The sequence below is a fragment of the Octodon degus genome, unplaced genomic scaffold, assembly GCF_000260255.1.
Source record: "Octodon degus isolate 3935 unplaced genomic scaffold, OctDeg1.0 scaffold00023, whole genome shotgun sequence".
NCBI lineage: Eukaryota > Metazoa > Chordata > Mammalia > Rodentia > Octodontidae > Octodon > Octodon degus.
In genome coordinates, this window is record NW_004524599.1 from 1,096,431 (window position 1) to 1,115,699 (window position 19,269).

Consider the following 19,269-nt stretch of genomic DNA (forward strand, 5'->3'; position numbering starts at 1 on the left):
ATGTGGTGCTGGGGGATTGAACCGCGGTCCCTGTGCTTTGCTAAGCTTGTTCTAAGTAGGTGCTTTAGACCACTGAGCCATCTCACCAGCCCACCCCTTACTTTTTATTCTGATAGTTTTTGGGATAGAGTCCTCTTGAGGTTTTCATTTTCTTTGGTTCGTTGATTGGGTGTTTTGTTTTATTTTGGAACTGGGTCTTGTTAATGTACTTCAGATTGGGCTTCAACTCACTGTATAGCCCAGGCTGGCCTCAAACTCATGGCAGTTCCCCCTGTCTCAGCCTCTCAAATGCTAAGATTACAGGTGTATAGCACCACACTGGCTTTTGAGGTATTTATAGTCTCCTCATACTTCATATACTCAGTTATTTCACCTGTAATGGTAATTTAATATAAACATTAACATTTATATTTCCTTGTTTTATTTGATGTGTTTTATATTTAAAAATTAGAAACTCTCACTAAAGTAATGCAGATCTTTTCTTAAACAGAGGTTCTTTCCTTAAGAATTTCATAGCCTTTGGATCAGGTAGCAGATAATAATAAGTTGGCTTCTCCATGAGCAATAACTTGTGACTTTGTCCCTTCAGATCACTATTTGCAAGAATGATGAGTGTGTGCTGGAAGACAACTCTCAGCGGACCAAATGGAAGGTGATCAGCCCCACAGGGAATGAAGCAATGGTGCCATCAGTCTGCTTCCTCATCCCTGCACCCAATAAGGATGCCATTGAAATGGCCAGCAGGTAACTGTTCAGCTAAGTGCTGCTACCTCTGCAGTTTGTCTCAGATGTACTTAGCGTGATGAACTCCCATTTGTGATCTCCCTGAACCGAGCAAGCAAATTGTGAAGTTTCTTCTGAAAATGTCTTCCTGTGAGGGAAATCAAGTATCAGTTGCCAGCCACAGTAGATCTTCAATAGTTTAGTGATACTTCTTTTTAAAAGAATTCTTGGTTATAAATAACTTACACTCAGAGGGTTCATTTTTATAGTAACAACTACTTTAATTTATATTAAAATAGTTTATGTACACATTGTAGAAAATTGGGCTATACTAGAAAGCATATTATAATGAAAACTAATTGAGTGTGGTGGCACATGCTGTTAGTCCCAGCTACTTGGAAGACTGGAGCAGGAGGGATCCCTTGAGGCCAGGAGTTTAGGTTCAGCAGGGGCAGGACAGGAAGACCCTGTCTCATGAGAGAGAAGAGGAAAGGAAGAAAAGATGAGTAGTCGTCCCAACTCATGGGTTCTACCTGGAATGCAGCTATTTTCAACTCTGTTAGCAGGTTTTTCTGTGCTTTAACCTCCAAATTTTGAAACAGTTTGATGTTTTTCTTTTTTCAACTTTGGAAATTTGTTACTACAGGAAAGTAACATTTAGCTTTATACACACCCGCACAACTTTTCTTCTAAATATACTTATGTCATGGTTGTTTTATTTTTGATTATTTAGTTGTCATTACATTGTAGCTGAGCTGTGAGGCACTCGAGGGTGGGCATCATTAAGAAGCAGTCATGCCTCACCTCTCTCACCTCATCTTTTCCCACATTTCCTATACCCTACCATCTTTAAATTGAATTGTTTGCTTATTGATGAATTTTGACAGTTCATCTTTTGTGGTACAAGTCCTTTATAATATATGTGTATTTTAGAGATATTTTCTCATTCTCTAGCTTAACAGTGTCTTGAGTATTTTTTACCTCTTAGGAATATAGTATAGTTTTTTTTTAATTTCATGCTTTTGCTATCATATTTAGGGCAGTTGGGCCTAACCTAGTGTCACAGAGATTGTCTTCTGTATTTTCTTTTAGAAGTTTCTTTGCTTTAGACTTTTAATTTGGGTCTGTGATTTCATTTAAGTTTTGTATGTAGGATGAGGTTGGGTCAGTGCTCATTTGTTTTGTATGTGGAAGAACAGTTCTAGTACCATTTGTTAAAGCCTCCCTTGAAATACCTCTTCATACCTCTGTTGTAAACTAACTGACCTCATAGCTGGTTTTATTTCTGGATTTTCTGTTCTTTTCCCTCGACCAATGTCAGTGTTTATACCAGCACTACTTACTGACTGTTAAAATCAGGTAATGTGAGTTTTCCAGCTTCTTTTGTCTTGTTTTGGCTTTTGTACATTTCCTAGATTTTCCACAAAATTTTAGAATCAGTCTGCTGGTTGAGAAATGCAGTTGGCATTTTGATTGGTATTGCATTGAGTCTAAAGATCAGTGTGAAAATGGTCATCTTAACAAACTCAATCTTATAATCCATAAATATGGTATATTTCTTACTTTAGGTGTTTTTAAGCTTTATTTCATGAATAGTACGTAGCATATAGATCTTGAACTTTGAAAAAATTTTGTGTACTTTGTTATTGATATTAATGAATAGGTTGCCTGAATAGTTTGTATCTGCACAATAAATTGAATTCATAGTTAAAATATCATCCAGAAAAAAAAAAAAAATCATCCAGCAAAGAAACATTGAGGCTTAGCTTCCCTGGTACCAAAAATTTAAGAAAGAAGTATGTATTTAACATCATGATGTAGATACTATCCAGTGCATTAGGTACAGAAAAGAAACAGGATATATATAATTTGGAAATAAAATTTCTAGTCAGACTGCTTGTCTTCATTTCCCCAAAAGGAAAAAAAAATTTTTTTCTACCAGTGCTAATAAGTAAATATAACTAGTCTTTAAGATAGAGGTCAATAAACAGAGTCAGCATATTTATATCAGTTATGAAGACTTGGAAATTAAGTAACTTTTAAAGAAATAATACACTTGGATGTGGTGGTGATGCCTGTCATCCCATTACTCCAGGAGACTGCGAAGGGGATCGCTGTGAGTTTGAGGGTAGTCTAGCAAACAGAGGTCTAGGTCATCCTGAACTGCATAGTCCAACCCTGTCTCAAAAGAAAAAAAGAAAAGAAATAATCAACTTAAGGTGAATTGCATCATTCTGTCATTTATCCTACCATAAAAATGTTATAGGAAAAACCTTCCGCAAAATTCCCATACATTATACTAGGAAGGTAACATAGTATACTAGGAAGGAAGCAAAAGTTAATCCATTCAGTATTGTTATCTTTAAATTACCCAAAGTACAAGATACCAGCATTTAATTATCCAGATAATACTAGCGCAAAACCTATCTTTTCAGTAAACTTAAGAAATTGATAGTATAGCTTAACTAACGTATATATGTATGTATATGTGTACACCCACACATATTTTATATCCTTTAGCTTTTCCTTTTTTTGTATTCGCCCATTGAGTTCTCTTTCCCTTTTTTTTTTTGGCAGAACCAGGGATTGAACTCAGGCCCTTGTGCTTGCCAGGAAAGTGCTTATTCTACTGAGTCATCTCCTTGGCCCTCTCTTTACTTTTGAAGTTTCTTTCCATTTTACAGTATGTATTGTACATTTTTTTTTTTTTTTTTTTTTTCAGTTTCTTACACTAGGGACGCAATATGAGGTTTACACAAACAAGTCTGATTTTTTTTTTTTTTTTTTTTTTGTGGAACTGGATTTGAACTCAGGCCCTTGCGCTTTCCAAGGGGGCTTATTCTACTGAGCCATCTCCCCGGTCTGGTATTATACATTTTGGTTGTTACTTACTCTTTCCTGGTTTCACAGTAGGAGGACAATACGATGTTTACACATTTGCACCTCGTTTATTTCACTTAAGAGTTTGGTCTCGAGTTGTATCCATTTACATATAAAAGTCTCCAGTTTATTGTCTATGGTTGAATAGTATTCAGTTATAGAAAAAGAGTACGTCTTTTTTTATCCATTCCTTCCTTGGTTGAGTTGCTTCTAAGATCCAGCTATTACAAATTGTGCTGTTATAAAAATGGGTGCAAGTATGTTTTTAATTGTTCTGGGAAGTTACTCATAAGGAAGGGGTATAGCTAGGTCAAATGGGGCCTCCAGTCCTAGTTTTTTGAGGAGTCTCCACACTGATGTCCACAGTGGTTGCACCAGTCTATACTCCCACCAACAGTGGAGACGTGTCTCCTCGCCCCCGCCCCCACCCCCAACCTCCACCCCTGCCCTGCAACCCCTGCAGCCTTTGTTACTGGTTGATTTCTTGATAATAACCACTGGCCTGTAGTTCTCTTTTTTAGTTGGGTCCTTCTTGAGTTTTGGTATCAGGGTAGTGCTTGCTTCCAGGAATGAATTTAGGATTTTTGCTTGCCTTTCAGCTTCATTAAAGAGTTTGTGAAGTAGTGGTGTTAGGTCTTCTCTTAAGTTTCTTGTATAATTCAGCAATTATTCCATCAGGGCCTGGGGTTTTTCTTTGTTGTTGTTCTAATTATATCTTGGAGTTCATTGATAGATACTGACTTACTTAGAGTTTTATGACTGCTTGATTCAGTTCTGGTAATTCGTATGTGTCTAGGAATATGTCCATTTCTTCTGCATTTTCCGTGTTATTTGAATACAAGTTTTCAAAGCATTCGGGATAGGTGATGGTCTAGATTTCTGCAGTCTCTTGTGATTTCACCCATTTCATTCCTAATTGCGTGGAATTGAGTCTTTTTTTTTTGATAAGGTTGGTTAAGGGTTTGTCCTTTTTACTTAATCTTTTATTGAAGAACCAACTCTTGGATTTATTGATTCTTGGTATTGTTTTCTTAGTCTCTAATGTGTTAATTTCTCTGTGATCTTTGTATTTTCCTCCGTGATGAGCATTTGGCTTAGCCTGCTCTTTTCCTAGAAGTTTGAGGTTCACCGTTAAGTTGTTGTTTGCACGTGCGCTTATTTTCCTGATTTGGGTATTCACTGCTATAAATTTCCCTCTTAGGACTGCTTTCATCGTGTCCCATAAGTTCCGGTATGTTGCATTGTTATTATTTTAACTGCAGAAACTAATTTCTTCTTTAATTTCTTCTGAGACCCATTGGTTGTTCAGGTGGGTGCTGTTCAATTTCTGTGTGTTTATGAAGTGGTTGTGGTTTCTTTTGCCATTGATTTCCAATTCTGTTGCTTTGTGGTCTTACAAGATGCATGAGATAATTTCAGTTCCTTTGCATTTACTTGAGCACGTTCTGTGAGGTAGTATGTGGTCTAATTTGAAGAACGCGCCCCGTGTGCAGCTGAGAAGAATGTATATTCTGATGTGGTGGGGTGGAATTCTCTGTAGACATCTACTAAGTCCATTTGTTTACAAGGTTGGTTCAGTTGTTACTCCGATGTTGATTTTTTTGTGGGGGTGATATTTTTGTGATAGTGGGTTATTGAAATCTGCCAGGACAGTTGTATGTATTAGTGCTTATGTGATTTTTTCATGTCCATTACTATTTGTTTTATATGGTTGGATGCACTGGCATTTGTTGCATATGTATTTATGCTTGTTATCTCTTCCTCTTGCATTGTCCGTTTTACAAGGATGTAGTGACCTTTTTCTTTCTTAATTAGTCTTGGCTTGAAATTTTCTTTGCCTGCAATTTCTTTGCTGCTTTTTTCTGGCTTCCTGGCACATACAGTTTTTCCATCCTTTGACTTGCAGGGTATGAATTTCTTTTTCAGTTGAATGTGTTTCTTGTATACAGTGTGTTGTTGGATTGTGCTTTTTGATCCATGCCTCACTTTCTGTATGTCAGGTTCTTTTTCTGCACAGGGAAGTTTTCAGCCTTGAAATCTGTGTACAGTTTTTAAGTATCATTTGTGCGATCTCCTGCTTTTTCCTTGATTCTAGTTGATCTTAAAGTACCCCTGCCTGTCTCATCTTGCAGCTGCACCATTGGTTTCTCATGATGCCTTGCTATTTTTAAGAAATCTTTTCGTGCTCACTAACTGCAAGCTTGTCTCCTATACTTGAGATCCTGTCCTCAAATTGGTTTAATGTGCGTCAAATACTTTCAATGAAATTTTTATTCTGGGAATCTACTCAACTCTGCCTTACATATTCCAGTTGTTTCCTGTGCTGGGCATTCATGGCTTCCATAATTTTCTCAAGCCCCTCTAGTTTTTTGTCTGTATCTGCTCTAGAATCACTAAGCATGTTAGTCTTTGTGGACACCATCTGTGCATTTATCTGAGAAGTTATTTCTGATTTGGTATTTTCTGGAGCAGCATTCAGTTGCTTTGTTGTTGTTGTTGTTGCCACTTTAGAGGCTAGATGGGTGGTTTTTGGATTTTTCCTCCTCAGTACCCCAAGTTTTCCTTTGGTGATTTGCACCTTGTTTAGTTTGTTGGTTGGTAGGTCTGTTGGTCTCTCTGTCTCTGTCTGTCGGTGTCTCTGTCTCTGTTTGTGTGTGTGTGTGTGTCTCTCTCTGTCTGTCTGTCTCTCTGTTCCTCTTTCCCACTTTCTGCCCCTTCCCCTCCCAGTCTGCCCCTCTCCCTTTCTCCCCCTTTTCTTTTCTCTTCTCCCTCCCCCTCTTTCCCTTTTATGCTTAGTTTAGTTCCTGTTGTAATGCTTCTAAACATGTATAGTGAGTTGCTTTATGGCTCGTATTTAGAACCTGTAGGATGTGACTGCTTCTCCTAGTTATCTTCCAGGTGTTGCCTGTGTTTGATTTCTGAGTCTCCTGTAAGATCATACCTCTTCAGTGTGTTTGGGATGGGAAGTTGTTGCCTGTTTGGCTGATCACCTGGTTCTTTTTCATTGTGCTTATAGTGTTTTCTGTAACCCTTAGTCAACACAGTATTGGTATACTAGGAAGAACAGCTGGTTAGAATAATTATGCCACTGTTGGCTATATTGGTACCAATGAGGATGAAATAAAACACAGCCTACAAAATGACAAACTGAAGTAACCATTAATTTGCCACATTTAACTGTATGTGCCACATTTGTGGCTATATAAGAAAATCTAAAACCAGAAAAATATGTGCAGTGTATAGGTCTTTAATATGTCAGTTTTTCTCTTAGGGGGTTAAAATTTAAAATGGGTTAGGGAGAAAAGAGATGTGGATGAAGAGGAAGCGATTAAGAGTAACGCCACAAGACAAGGAGGGATCATCATAATTTTGGTAAACTGCAGCAGAAGACTGGAGAGAAAAGTGCTAAAGAGAAGAATAGAAGAGAACCACGAAGAGCCTAGACACCACATGCACAGGGGAAAAATGAAACAGCAAAAAGAACAAAAACGAGGCTGGGGTGATGGCTCAATAGAATAAGCTCTTCCCTGGCAAGTGAAAGGGTCTGAGTTCAATCCCCCGTTCCACCAAAACAAAAAACAAGAAACAGTAAAATACCAACAAGAGAGAAAAAAAGATATCCTCTTCCAGTTTTATCTCTACTGTCACTGGTAAACAACGTGTGGAGACAAGGTCCTTCCATGTTGATTACCCCTAGCACCTACCTTTTTGAGGACATAGTCAATAATCTCAGTGAGCCTGTACCCTCTGGTTCCCTGCAGCTGTCAGCTCATCATCTTCTAGCCTGAACCCAGCTGGGAGCTACTCTTGAGTTCTGAGATAAGCAGGCCCCTCTTCAAGGCTCTTTCATGTGGGGTGACTGAGACGTCAGCACTCATTGCCAGCTTGTGTAGTCCTTTCTGTGTCTCCATGGGGCCTTCGGTGTCTCCAGCACTCAGCATGTGTCTGTAGGTCTGAATTGCTTCTCTCAGTGTTTCCCATCTTAGGGAGAAGACACCTTTGGGGACCTTCTTTCTTTTTCATTGAACTTTCTTCATTCTCCGTGGGCTTCAGTTCTTGCCTCACTTGCTTCCTAAGTCCAGAAACCTTATTTCCCTCCTGGTCTTCCGTATTTTATATTCCAGCATCTGAAAGGCAGCACTAGGAGAGATTCTTTCTCTCCTGCATACAGCTTCACCTTTGGAATTTTACCCCATTTTCTTTTGTCCAGCTCAGCCTACCGAGGGTGGCGCCGGCGTGCATGTGCCAGGGAATCGGAACTGTGCTCCCCTGCACCTGTCTGAGCTTGCCTAAGCAGGCTCTTTAGACTGCTGAGCTATCTTGCTGGCCTCCCATTTTCTTGATGAGTATAAAAATTATATTTTGTTGTATGTTACTTTGGTGTTTTTATTTTATATTTAAGTTTTTGACTTTTAAAAAAAGATTTATGGTGGTGGCACTCTGGACTGAACCCTGGCTTTTTAAAAATTTTGAGAGAAGATTTCCCTGAGTTTCATAGGTTGTGTGGTCTTCTTCCTTTAGCCCCCTAAAGTGCTGGGATTGCAGTGTGTGTCACCATATACACATTGACATTTTTTTATTATTGTTGTTGTTGTGGTACCAGGGATCAAACTCAGGACCTTGCACTTGCAAGGCTATCTCCTGACCCCATTGACTTTTTTTTTTTTTTTTTTTTTTTTTTTGGCAGCAGCAGGGATTGAACTCGGGACCTTACGCTTGCCAGGCAGGCACTTAGGCCACTGAGCCATCTTCTTGGCCTCCATTGACATTTTAAAGATGACAGATTATTGTATATACAATGACAGTCTAAGACAAAGCATAGGAAGTATTTAAAATTAGTATATTTGATGTGTTAGTTTTATTTTTAAGGCAGTCGCTTGATTTCCTATTTGGAGCATTCTTATGTAACTGACAGTGATGGGGGCAATGGGCAAGGTAGGGTTTTACTAAGTTCTTTAAGCTGCCTGTCCTTGAACTTGCTACATATCCCTGGCTAAGTTGAACTGACAGTGCTGGCATTAGGGAGATGTACCACCATGCCTGGTGGCAGTAATTTTGAAACTTATTTCTGAGTATATTTATGAGGGCCATATTTTTTACAAGAGAAAGTGTTGCCTAGATACTGGTATTATGCAGCAAACTTCTAATATATTCTTTCAAAACTTTTCTATGGCATATCTGAGATGCTGAACTAAGATGTTGAAAGCCTCTAATGCTTAGAACAGTTCTTAAATATGTTCTTGCTACCTTTTTTTTTGGGGGGGGGTTCTAAGACCAAGTCTTAGCCTTGACAATTTTTAAACCAAGGCTTTGAAATATTTATTAGTGATACTGAATTTTTTTCTTTGTTTTTTCAACTTTTATGGTTCTAGGAGTCAAACCTAGCAGGTTTCAGTTTTCTTTTTTCTTTTTTAAATTGTTTTTCAAAATTTTATTGATAAACAGATAGCAATGAGACAGTTTCAAATCAAATCGGTAGTACAGTTTCAATAACTAACACACTGCATATATTCTTCTTAGTGGTTAATTGCTGTATAAGATGTGGACTTGAGATCCTATTTACAAACACCATTAGAACAAATCATTCTATTCGTTAAGAGAATGTAACTATATATCTGTCCTAACCACTTTGAATACACAGATACAAAATGGACATTCATCTGTATACCCCTTTTTTTCTAAGTTCCGTTATTGAATATTATAGGTGTGTAAACTCAGCAAAATAGTCTAAAAGAGTTCAGTAGCCCATAATAGCATTGGGTCTTCTGTTTAACTGGCAATGTCAGAAATTATTGACCTGAGTCCCCCAAAGCTCAACATAACAACATGGCTTTACTTCCTATATTTCATCTTCATACTTTTCTACTAGATGGTTAAGACCAAGGTAAAGCAGGACCTATGCAACAAGAGTTGTAGCTTTTGGGTCTGAGAAGGTCAGTGAAATCCCCTCAGGATTTATCCTGAGATCCTATACCCAGATTGTAGAACCTTTGTCAGTGTCAGCCATGTGGAAGGTTTCAGTTTTCTAGGCAAGTGCTTTGCTACTGAACTATATCTACAGTTTTGAACTTGGCAGGCGTGGGATAGTTTGCTATTTTTTGCTTGGAGAGTTAGAGCTAGGAGTCATATTATAGACCTGGCTTCCATTCCATTTTTATTTGTAAGTGAGCTGAGGCCTAAAAAGATAATGGAATTTAGTGAAAGGACAGGCTGTTGTATATTCCTGATGGATATTTTTAGTTTTCTCATGTTTGTCAAAGCTTTTAGCTAGAAAAATAACCCTTAATGAGCATCATAATTTTAATAAAACAAGTAGAATATTGGTTTTTTTTTTCTTTTTGGCAGAACTGGAGATTGAACTCAGACCCTTGTGCTTGCCAGGGAAGCGCTTATTCTACTGAGCCATCTCCCCAGCCCCAACAAGTAGAATATTGTAGCTGTTCTAAAAGTACTGAAATTTTAATATTCATTTGAGATAGTAAGATTCCACTTTTATAAAAACTGAATTATTATTTGGTTGTGATATTCTTATATTCATTTTCAGATTACTTGGTTCTGTATTATACACTTGGTTATTAGAATATTATAATGCTTTCTTTTCTTTTGAGGTAAGGTTTCCCTATGCATTTCAGACTGGCCTTATATTCACTATGGAGCCCAAGCTGGCCTTATACACACAGTGATCCTCTTGCCTCTGCCTCATGAGTCTGGATCTACAGGTGTGCGCTACCATGCCTGGCTATAATGTATTCTTAAGCAAAAGAGATGTTTTTGTTGGAATTTTAAACATTTGTGTATTAAAAAATACTCATTAGATCTTTATGAGATTTTGTTGATATGTTATTTTCTAATTTCATTTTTAAAAAAGTTAGTCTTTTATTGAAAGATATCCTGAGGGTTTTTTTTTTTTTTTTTTTTTTTTTTTTTGGGTGGAACTGGGGATTGAACTTGGCCTTGCGCTTGTCAGGCAAGTGCTTATTCTACTAAGCTATCTCCCTGGCCCTAGCCTGAGGTTTTTTTTTTTTTTTTTTTTTTTTTTCCCAGAACCGGGGATTGAACTCAGGCCCTTGCACTTGCCAGGGAAGCACTTATTCCACTGAGCCATCTCCCAGGCCCCCTAGCCTGAGTATTTTATTTTATTTTAATTTTTTTTAAAAAATTTATTTATTTATTTATTTATTTATTTGTGTGTGTGTGTGTGTGTGGCCAGCTCAGCCCACCAGGGGGCGGGGCTGGCTGGCATGTGGTGCTGGGGGATTGAACAGTGGTCCCTGTGTTTGCTAAGTTTGTTCTAAGTAGGTGCTTTAGACCACTGAGCCATCTCACCAGCCCTAGCCTGAGTATTTTAAAACATTCTTTTTATTAACATTTGAGGAACAAGATACTATTATCAAAATGTTAAATTTGAGGGCCAGGGAGGTAGCTCAGGCCTAAGTTCAATCCCTGGTACCACAAAAATAAATGTTAAATTTAATTTGAAATCTACAGTCTCTCCTCTTAGCTATCTAAGAATTTACTCTTGTTAAATTCATTTTTAATTAATTTAATGTTCTTTGGTTTAAGTGTTGAGGGACTTTTTTACCAGTTGTCTCATTTCTACTACTATGTAAGACAAAAAGACAGGTCTTTATTAGGAGTATATGCCATCGGATCACTTCTGGTTATAAAAGCAATTCCTTAGGCAGAGATTTGAATTTGTTAATGAAGGCACTTGGAAGAAAAAAAATAACAAAACTTTTAATGATGCTTTCCAGAGATAGGTAGCAGCCAATACACTAATCTTGCTTTTGTTTGGATAGCCATCCTATTTTGTACATAGTTTCATTGCATAGGCATATGTGCCTTCAAGTTTACACCACAACAAATGATGTGGAGTTTTCTTTGTAGGCACCAGTCAGAAAACAGATGAAAGCTAAGCAGCTTAACACACAGTCTTACGGTGTGACCAGTTCCACAGCTCGGCGAATATTGCAATCCTTAGAGAAGATGTCAAGCCCTTTAGCGGTAAGCTTTTAAAATCATAATTACATGTAGAAGTGTAAGGAAGTTTGAATTCAGTGGAAAGTATTTTTACAAAAATAAATTTTGTTACTTAACAGGATGTGAAAAGAATTCCATCTGTTTCTTCTCTGAATTCTGTAAGTTGATGTTCAAGCCTATAACTTGATGGAGTCGTATTTTTGAGTTTCATGTGTATTGTAATACTTAGTGTTTTACTTTTCTCAGCCTCTTGATAGGAGTGGGATGGATACCACAGATTTTTGGGGCAAAAGACAAAAGGTAAGACAGTTACTCAAAGTATGCATCAGCAATTTTCTTGTATTTAAAATTAGTAAATGCAATAATTGGCTTTTGTTTATAGTCATTAGGGAATATGTTCAAAAATAAGCTTGTTTTACTTGGATATAAATGTTGTGACAGCTACCCATTCATTATTTTTTTGTGATTTGGGATTTTCATCTTCAGGTTCTTGGTAGTTTTTATAGCTTGCTCTTTCTTTTTGATCAATAAAGTAGTGAGCAAAGTTTGAAATGTTTAGTAATTAGATGTTCAGTGAATTGAAACTTTCATTGAACCTAATTATCTTGTAAACATTAGATGACATGAAATCTGTTTTGTGTAATAGAATTGCAATTTGGTACCTGTTTTATCAGCTAGCCAAAATAATTCTAGGTTACTAGAGCTAATAAAATATACAAATATCTTGGTACTCTTATTAGTGCATTTTCGAGGATACTGTGGGAAAGAGAAATATTTGAATTATTGCTACTAAAATTGTTGCATAGAAGAAAGCTAAGATTGAATTTTTTCCTCTCCTCTTTTTTTTTTTTTTTTTTGGTGGAACTGGGGATTGAACTCAGGCCCTTACGCTTGCCAGGCAAGCATTTATTCTACTGAGCTATCTCCCTGGCCCCTGAATTTTTTTCTTAGAATGTTGCTTTCCAATTTTTAGAATTACCTGGATGTTTGTTACTGGGCCGTAAATACTTTATTGAAGCTGTCATGGGATTAATTTAAGCCTTTTCTCAGATCTCCTTTATATCAGACTTACAAAAGTACTAAAAGTTTAAGCATGTGCTTATTGTCAGTAAAAATTTTTAATTAACGGGAGCTGAATATGGTGGTACAGGCCTGTGGTCCCAGCTGATTGGAATGCTGAGGCAGGAGGAGTCCAAGTTTGAGGCCAGTTTTGTAAGAACCTGACTTGAAATAGTACAAGAAGTCTTACTAGTGGTTCAATATATTTATTTGTTAATTTTTTGGGAATGGTCTACAGGGTGCTCAGGGTCTTACTACTAGATTGGACTTGTAGTGATCCGCCTGTTTATAGCCTCTCAAGAGTGGGATTACAGGTGCACGCCACCACGCCCAGTCTCAATTGCTGTTGCAGTGCACCCCGGGGATTGAACCCCTGGCCTGGGCGCTTTAATCCGCTGAGCTATTTGGCTGGCTTGGTTCAATATATTTAAATAAAAGTTTATTATTGGGTGCTAGAGAAGGAAAGGCTAAAATGCAGTATTGTAGTTCATGTTTCACATATATAAATAGTCTGTGAAATTCACTGTCTCATTGAGTTGTAATATCACATTTATGAGAAAATTTTAAGGAAGAGCTAGTAAATATATAGAGGTTTTGCCCTGGAAACCAGTGCTGTTCATAGCTGCTGCTCAGTGAAAATACTCCATTCATAGCATAATAATCTCTGTACTCCTAGGCGGTTTGGCCTCATAGTGATCTTACAGCAGGATTTTTACTCTTTCACTGTAGCAAAGGACTGTTAGCGAGACACTTGTGTACTATACTTAGACAGTAAAATTCCTTTTTTCCTGAATGAGTCTTAACAGTATTTTATTGGTTAAAATGTAGTAGTTGTGCTTTGTTTTGTATCTTAAGTAACAATAGGGGAAAACAACTCACAAGATGTTCCCTATATTTCAAAACTTATTTCTGGCCAAAAATATCTTAATTTCATAAGGAAAATATAGACAATAATTTGAGGAAAATGTGAGAAAACCAGGTGCACGTCACCACGCCCAGTCTTAGTGTTTTAGAAACTGAGAATTCCAGTAAAATCGTACAATGTAACTGCTTTATGTATTGCTTAGTTCAGTTTTGTGTGTGCAAATGTATATACATGTATTAAAAAGTCATTAAATTTGGAATAAAATTGATCTGTGAAAGATTTAGAATTTTATATGTACATTTGTGCATATAAACGTATCTTTCATTCCATTATTGTTAGTTTTCTATAGTTTGTTTTTTTTTTTTTTTGGTGGAACCAGGGATTGAACTCAGGCACTTGCACTTGCCAGGGAAGCGCTTATTCCACTGAGCCATCTCCCTGGTCCCTAGTTTTCTATAGTTTTTCCAGTTAGTGTTTATTTGCATCTACTGAGTATCTCAGAAGTACTCATGGTGTCTAGGTCACTTTAGCTATGGTCAATTAGTTTTATGTGTCATTGTTAAATATTTGAAAATGTCTTCAATTTCTGTTTACTTATAAGGTGGACTCTCAGCATCCCCCTGTTCAGAGACTTATGACCCCAAAGCCAATATCCATAGCAACAAATAGAACTGTTTATTTTAAGCCATCTCTGACCCCAACTGGGGAATTAAGGAAGACTAATCAGAGAATAGATAAAAAAGACAATGTGAGTATGTGTTTATTTTTATCAGTCTTTGAATATTGATGGGAATGAGTAAAAATACAGTACAACTATTCTTAACATTATAGTCTAGGAATAATACATATAATGCTTCATAATTAGTGATTATGAATTAGTATGTCTCTAAAACAGCTTTTATCCTGGTCAAATCATAAATTAGTGTTTGCTAGTAAACAGTATATATTCATGGCTAGATTAATCTTGGCATTGTTTTATCCTTATGTCTTGTTTGTATTGATACACTACATGACAATAGGTTTCAGATACCATGACTTTGACCCCCCCCCAAGTAGTTTGGCATGCATTTAAACGCTTCTGTATAATCTCAACTGTGAGATAAATGTTAATTCTTTAATACTACATCATCTAATTCCTAGTCTATTTACAAAGTTTAAGAAAAATGCAACATTTATATAGGCAAAGATGATATCCATATTAGAATAGCTATAAATTGGGCTGGAGAGATAGCTCAGCAGTCTAAAGTGCCTGCTTAGGCAAACTTAGGCAAAGTGTAGGGACTGTGGTTTTATCCTCAGTACCACATGCCACGCCAGCCCCACCCCCAGAGTGGGCTGAGCTGGCCACAAAAAAAAAAAATATCTACAAATCAAGAATACCAACTGGGCCGGCCTGATAGCTCAGTGGACTAAGGCGCCTGCTTAGGCAGAGTGCAGAGGCTGGGGTTCGATCCCCAGTGTGCCGTGCCATCCCCACTCCCAGGGTGTGCTGAGAAGGCAATTGAGACTGGGCATGGTGGTGTGCACCTGTAGTACACCTGTAGTCTCAGCGCTTGGGAGGCTGAAGATAAGTAGAATCACTGAATCTGATCTATGTAGTGAGACCCTGTAGACCCTGAAAATGCTGTCCTAAATACAGAAAAAATAAATATAAATTTAAAAGAATAATACCATCTGGATAGAAAATGACCAAAGAGTAAATAAAACAGCCAATTTAGGGGAAATAAAGTTAACATGGATTAAAGTGGGAGAAGAAGCCAAATTAGTTGTCAGGGAATATTATCTAGGAAGTTCTAAGGATATGGTAGATTTTAAAACAAATATTTTTCCTTATTTTTCTGAGTTCATTAGTACAGTTTAGTTATTCATCATTGGGAATTTGTACTTGTACCTGATATATTTTTTTGCTGCATTTTTCCCATCCTCATCCCTTTACTTCAACCTGTACCCCTCATTTACAAAAGCTTTCTTTCTTTCTTTTTTTTTTTTTCTTTTGTTTTTGTGGTACCAGGGATTGAACTATGATCTTGCACTTGCCAGGCAAGCACTGAGCTATCTCCTTGGCCTCTTCCCTTCCATTTTTTCATATCTCTTCCTTTTTCCCTTTCCTCTTTACTTGTTTTACTTCTCATTTGGACTTAAAATTAAAAAAACAAAAAACTTATTTGGTAGTGTCTTGCAAAATTTATTTGGTATAGTATTGTAGTGATCCTCTGTCCTCAGCCCTTTTATCTTTTTCTCTGTCCTACACATGAAAAATCCTTTTACATGTTGCCTAACAATGTTTGAACTTAGACATTTACTGTTACTACAACACTTATCTACAGATTTTACTTAGATGTTACCAGTTGTCCTGAAGGAAAGAAAACACTCCTTTTCTGCATTTAGTTTTGGTTAGAATGTTTATATTTTCTCTGATTTATTTTTGAGACAGGATCTTGTTATGTAGTTTGGCTTACAGGAATATTCCCAACTTGTCAGTTACACTATTTTGTATATACAGTTCCACTCTAGCTTTTGGTTACCATGGATAAGGCAAGGTCTAAATTATGAATTTTAGGCCTTAATAACTAAAATCATCAAATTCCTGATTCCAGATACTAAAATACAGAGAAAGGATGGTATTAAAAATTACTATTTTTTTCTTGTAGACTGGATATGAAAAAAGTGTGACACTCAGACAAAATAGAGAACAAGAAAGGTAATGTTATTTTACAAACAGCTGAGTTTCTTTGTATTTAATTTGTAAAGATCATGTTAGAGTTACAAAAACCTTTTGGGAAATGAAAGTAAAAGCTAGAAACTTCATGCACCTTTGTCAGTTTAAAAAATTACATTCAGTGAATATTTTCTTGTTAACAGTTCTGCTGTTTAGGGATTTAGTTATTAACAAGTTATGGGCCAAAATAATGTATCAATTTGTTTTGATTTTTCTTTTTATTTGCTAGTGGCTTTTCATACCCAAATTTCAGTATTCCTGCAGCCAATGGTTTATCTTCTGGAGTAGGTGGTGGAGGTGGCAAGATGAGGCGAGAGAGAACACGCTTTGTTGCTTCTAAACCTCAGGAAGAGGAGGTAGGTTATATAATACTTTTGAGGTTCGTAAAAGCTTTAATAGGAAATTGTTAAAGGGCAGAGCTGGGTAAGTGGACTTTAGGAAGCCCTAGAGCAAGAACTTATGTGCTGTTGAAACAGACTTTTCAAAGTATGTGCCAAAACCCTAAACCAATAGAGAAGTTTAAATTTCTTGAGTATCAATAACTAACAATGAAAACGAAAACATCATCATTCTTCAAATAAAAAAAAAATGCCTTTGATTATTTGACTCTTGGGATATTACCATGCAGTTTGTTTCTACACTTTTAAATGGTTGATGTTGTCATACATGTTTATCATACATGTCATACATGTTTATCCTTTGTGCATTTTTTCTTATAATTTATGTTGTGAAAGATAATTGTAGTTCAGCTTACAGATTAATTGCTATCAATTTATCTAGCTGATGGTTTACTGTAATTAATGCATTCTACCATCAGTATCTGGTTTGATTTCTAGTACATGTTAAGGTGAATATTTAAGCACCTTTTTCCTTCTGCCCATATGCAGCATTTTCTCTAGGATAGTTACCTAGGAATGGAATAAGTGGATTGTAGGTAATTGCAACTGGTAGATGTACTTTTTTTTTTTTTTTTTTTTTTTAATCTTTTTGAGACAGGATTTCACTATGCAATTCAGGTTGGCCTTTCAATAAATGATTTGAGTCAAGTTAGATCTCTGCTTCCTTTTTTTTTAAAGATCTACTTAGCTCACTAAATCTCTTTTGCCTGTGAACTCATATTTTAATAGAAAGTTTTGGATGTCCTAGAAATTTCTTCATGTTTGTATTTTGTGGGTATCTGAAAAAGGGAAGGGCTTTCTGTCTTTTTTTTTTTTTTTAATCCTTCCATTTACAAATTAGCAATAGTTTGCATCTACTATAGCAGAATCATGACTTCCTGGAAGTTTCTTGTTTTCTGCCACACAGTCTGCATTGCCACGATAGTTGAGATTATGTTAAGAATCTCAGTCTACTCACTTGTTTGGGGCTTATCTCTTTGCCTTAGCTTGTTTCTCTGTTCCTGGAGTGTTCTGAAGGGAGGGAATGTTTTCATGTGTTCTACCATCTTGAAAGACAGTTTGTCTTAATGCCTACAATTGTATATTTTTTTGTAGCAATACATTTTGTTATTGAAGCTTTTAATGTATACTATTAATTACATTTAAGAAATAGGTTGCCTGAGCTGGAAATGTGTAGCTCAGTGGCAGAATGCTTGCCTAGCATGTGTTAGTAAGCCCTGGGTTTGACCCACAGTACCCTTGTCCCCAAAGAAATAGTTTACAGTGATGCTGGGCCTTTCAGAGCTTTCACTGATCACAAGCAGCTGGCTGCATCCATGTGCTGTAGGTTTGCCACTACAGTATATATAAAGGACTTGGTATTTGATTAATGTAGCATACTTATTTTTTGGTAAGGTTTTTAAAATTTTCTGTAATACTGGTAGTTCTACCCTTTGTAAAGGTTATCTTTGATGAAAACATTGGTATTTGATAGATACAAGTTATGGAGATTTGCTCATTTTTCTTCGGTTTTAGTTTTTGAAAGATCTTATAGAGCCTCAGGTTGATCTCTGTAACTTAATTTTAGTTGTCATGCAGATATCTAGTGTGACTTGCAGTATTGGGTTCTTTTGTGGGAGGTATTAATTTATTCTTTCCCCCCCTTTGGTACTGAGAATCAAATTCAGGACTTTGCATTTCCCAGGCAGATGCTGTGACATTAAGCTGTATTCCCAGCCCTACTTTTGTTCTGATGTGGTATATTCCCTCTGAAGAACTTTGAGGTGTGCTTCCTCCAGCCCCCATTGACTTTATCACATCCTCCTTTCATCTCGACCCCCCTCCAGTCTGGCCAACTGCCAACTGTCACTTTTGTATCCCAGGATGCCTCTCGCCCAACTCTTTCCATCCTTGTTTTTTTTTGACATTGGAGTATAGCCGCCACATTTCTGAGGAAAGAGGTACTGTGCTAATGGGATAGTTGCCCACCATGCCCACGTACTGTAACTATTTTGAGTGCAGTGGGTTTTTTTGTTCACAGATCAAGTATGTTCAGACTACTAGTGTCTTAGTTAAGTTATAGGCAGTAAAAATTTTTGGTAAAAGATTGAAATTTTTCTTTATACTTTAATAGGCCTTCAGGAAAGGTTAAATGTGATGTTCATTTTTGATAGAATATAAATTTATAATGTTTTGAGGACAGTTACTGCTTAATAGAAATTGCTGTGTTTTGGTTCACTAAACAGACAAGTTAATAGATACCTGTATTTAAAATAGTCTATTTTATAATGTGAGATGGTAAGAATGTGTTTTAGTTTTTACTTTATCTTAGATTCCAAATATAAGTAAGTGAACTTATTAAAAGGCATTTTTAGGCTGGACTTGGTGGCGTGCACCTGTTATCCCAGCACTTGGGAGGCTGTGAACAGGAGAATCACTACAAGTCTGATCTACGTAGTGAGACACTGAACACCCTGTTGACCTTGCCCTAAATACAGAAGGAGAAAAAAAAGGGCATTTTTCCTGGACTGTGTTATCAATTTTTTTTATAATTAAAAGTCATTGGTACAATACAGATGAGCAGAATATAATGAGTCTGAATTTGGAGAAACCTGTTTGTTACTGTCAGATATAAGCTGACCACTTAATAGCTGTGTGGGTCAGCT

At 36.8% G+C, this 19,269-nt stretch overlaps 1 protein-coding gene across 1 annotated transcript in view; it reads left to right on the top strand.

The window, feature by feature from the left end:
* The window catches only part of Nup153 (nucleoporin 153), a gene marked incomplete at its 3' end in the record, with an annotated part of 66,099 nt that overhangs the window by 23,730 nt on the left and 23,100 nt on the right, over positions 1–19,269 (top strand). Inside the window, exons 6-10 of the mRNA XM_023712055.1 lie at positions 11,491–11,607; positions 11,703–11,741; positions 11,830–11,883; positions 16,159–16,208; positions 16,456–16,582. Coding sequence (XP_023567823.1) covers positions 11,491–11,607; positions 11,703–11,741; positions 11,830–11,883; positions 16,159–16,208; positions 16,456–16,582 — 387 coding nt within the window. The remainder of the gene's footprint in view (positions 1–11,490; positions 11,608–11,702; positions 11,742–11,829; positions 11,884–16,158; positions 16,209–16,455; positions 16,583–19,269) is intronic.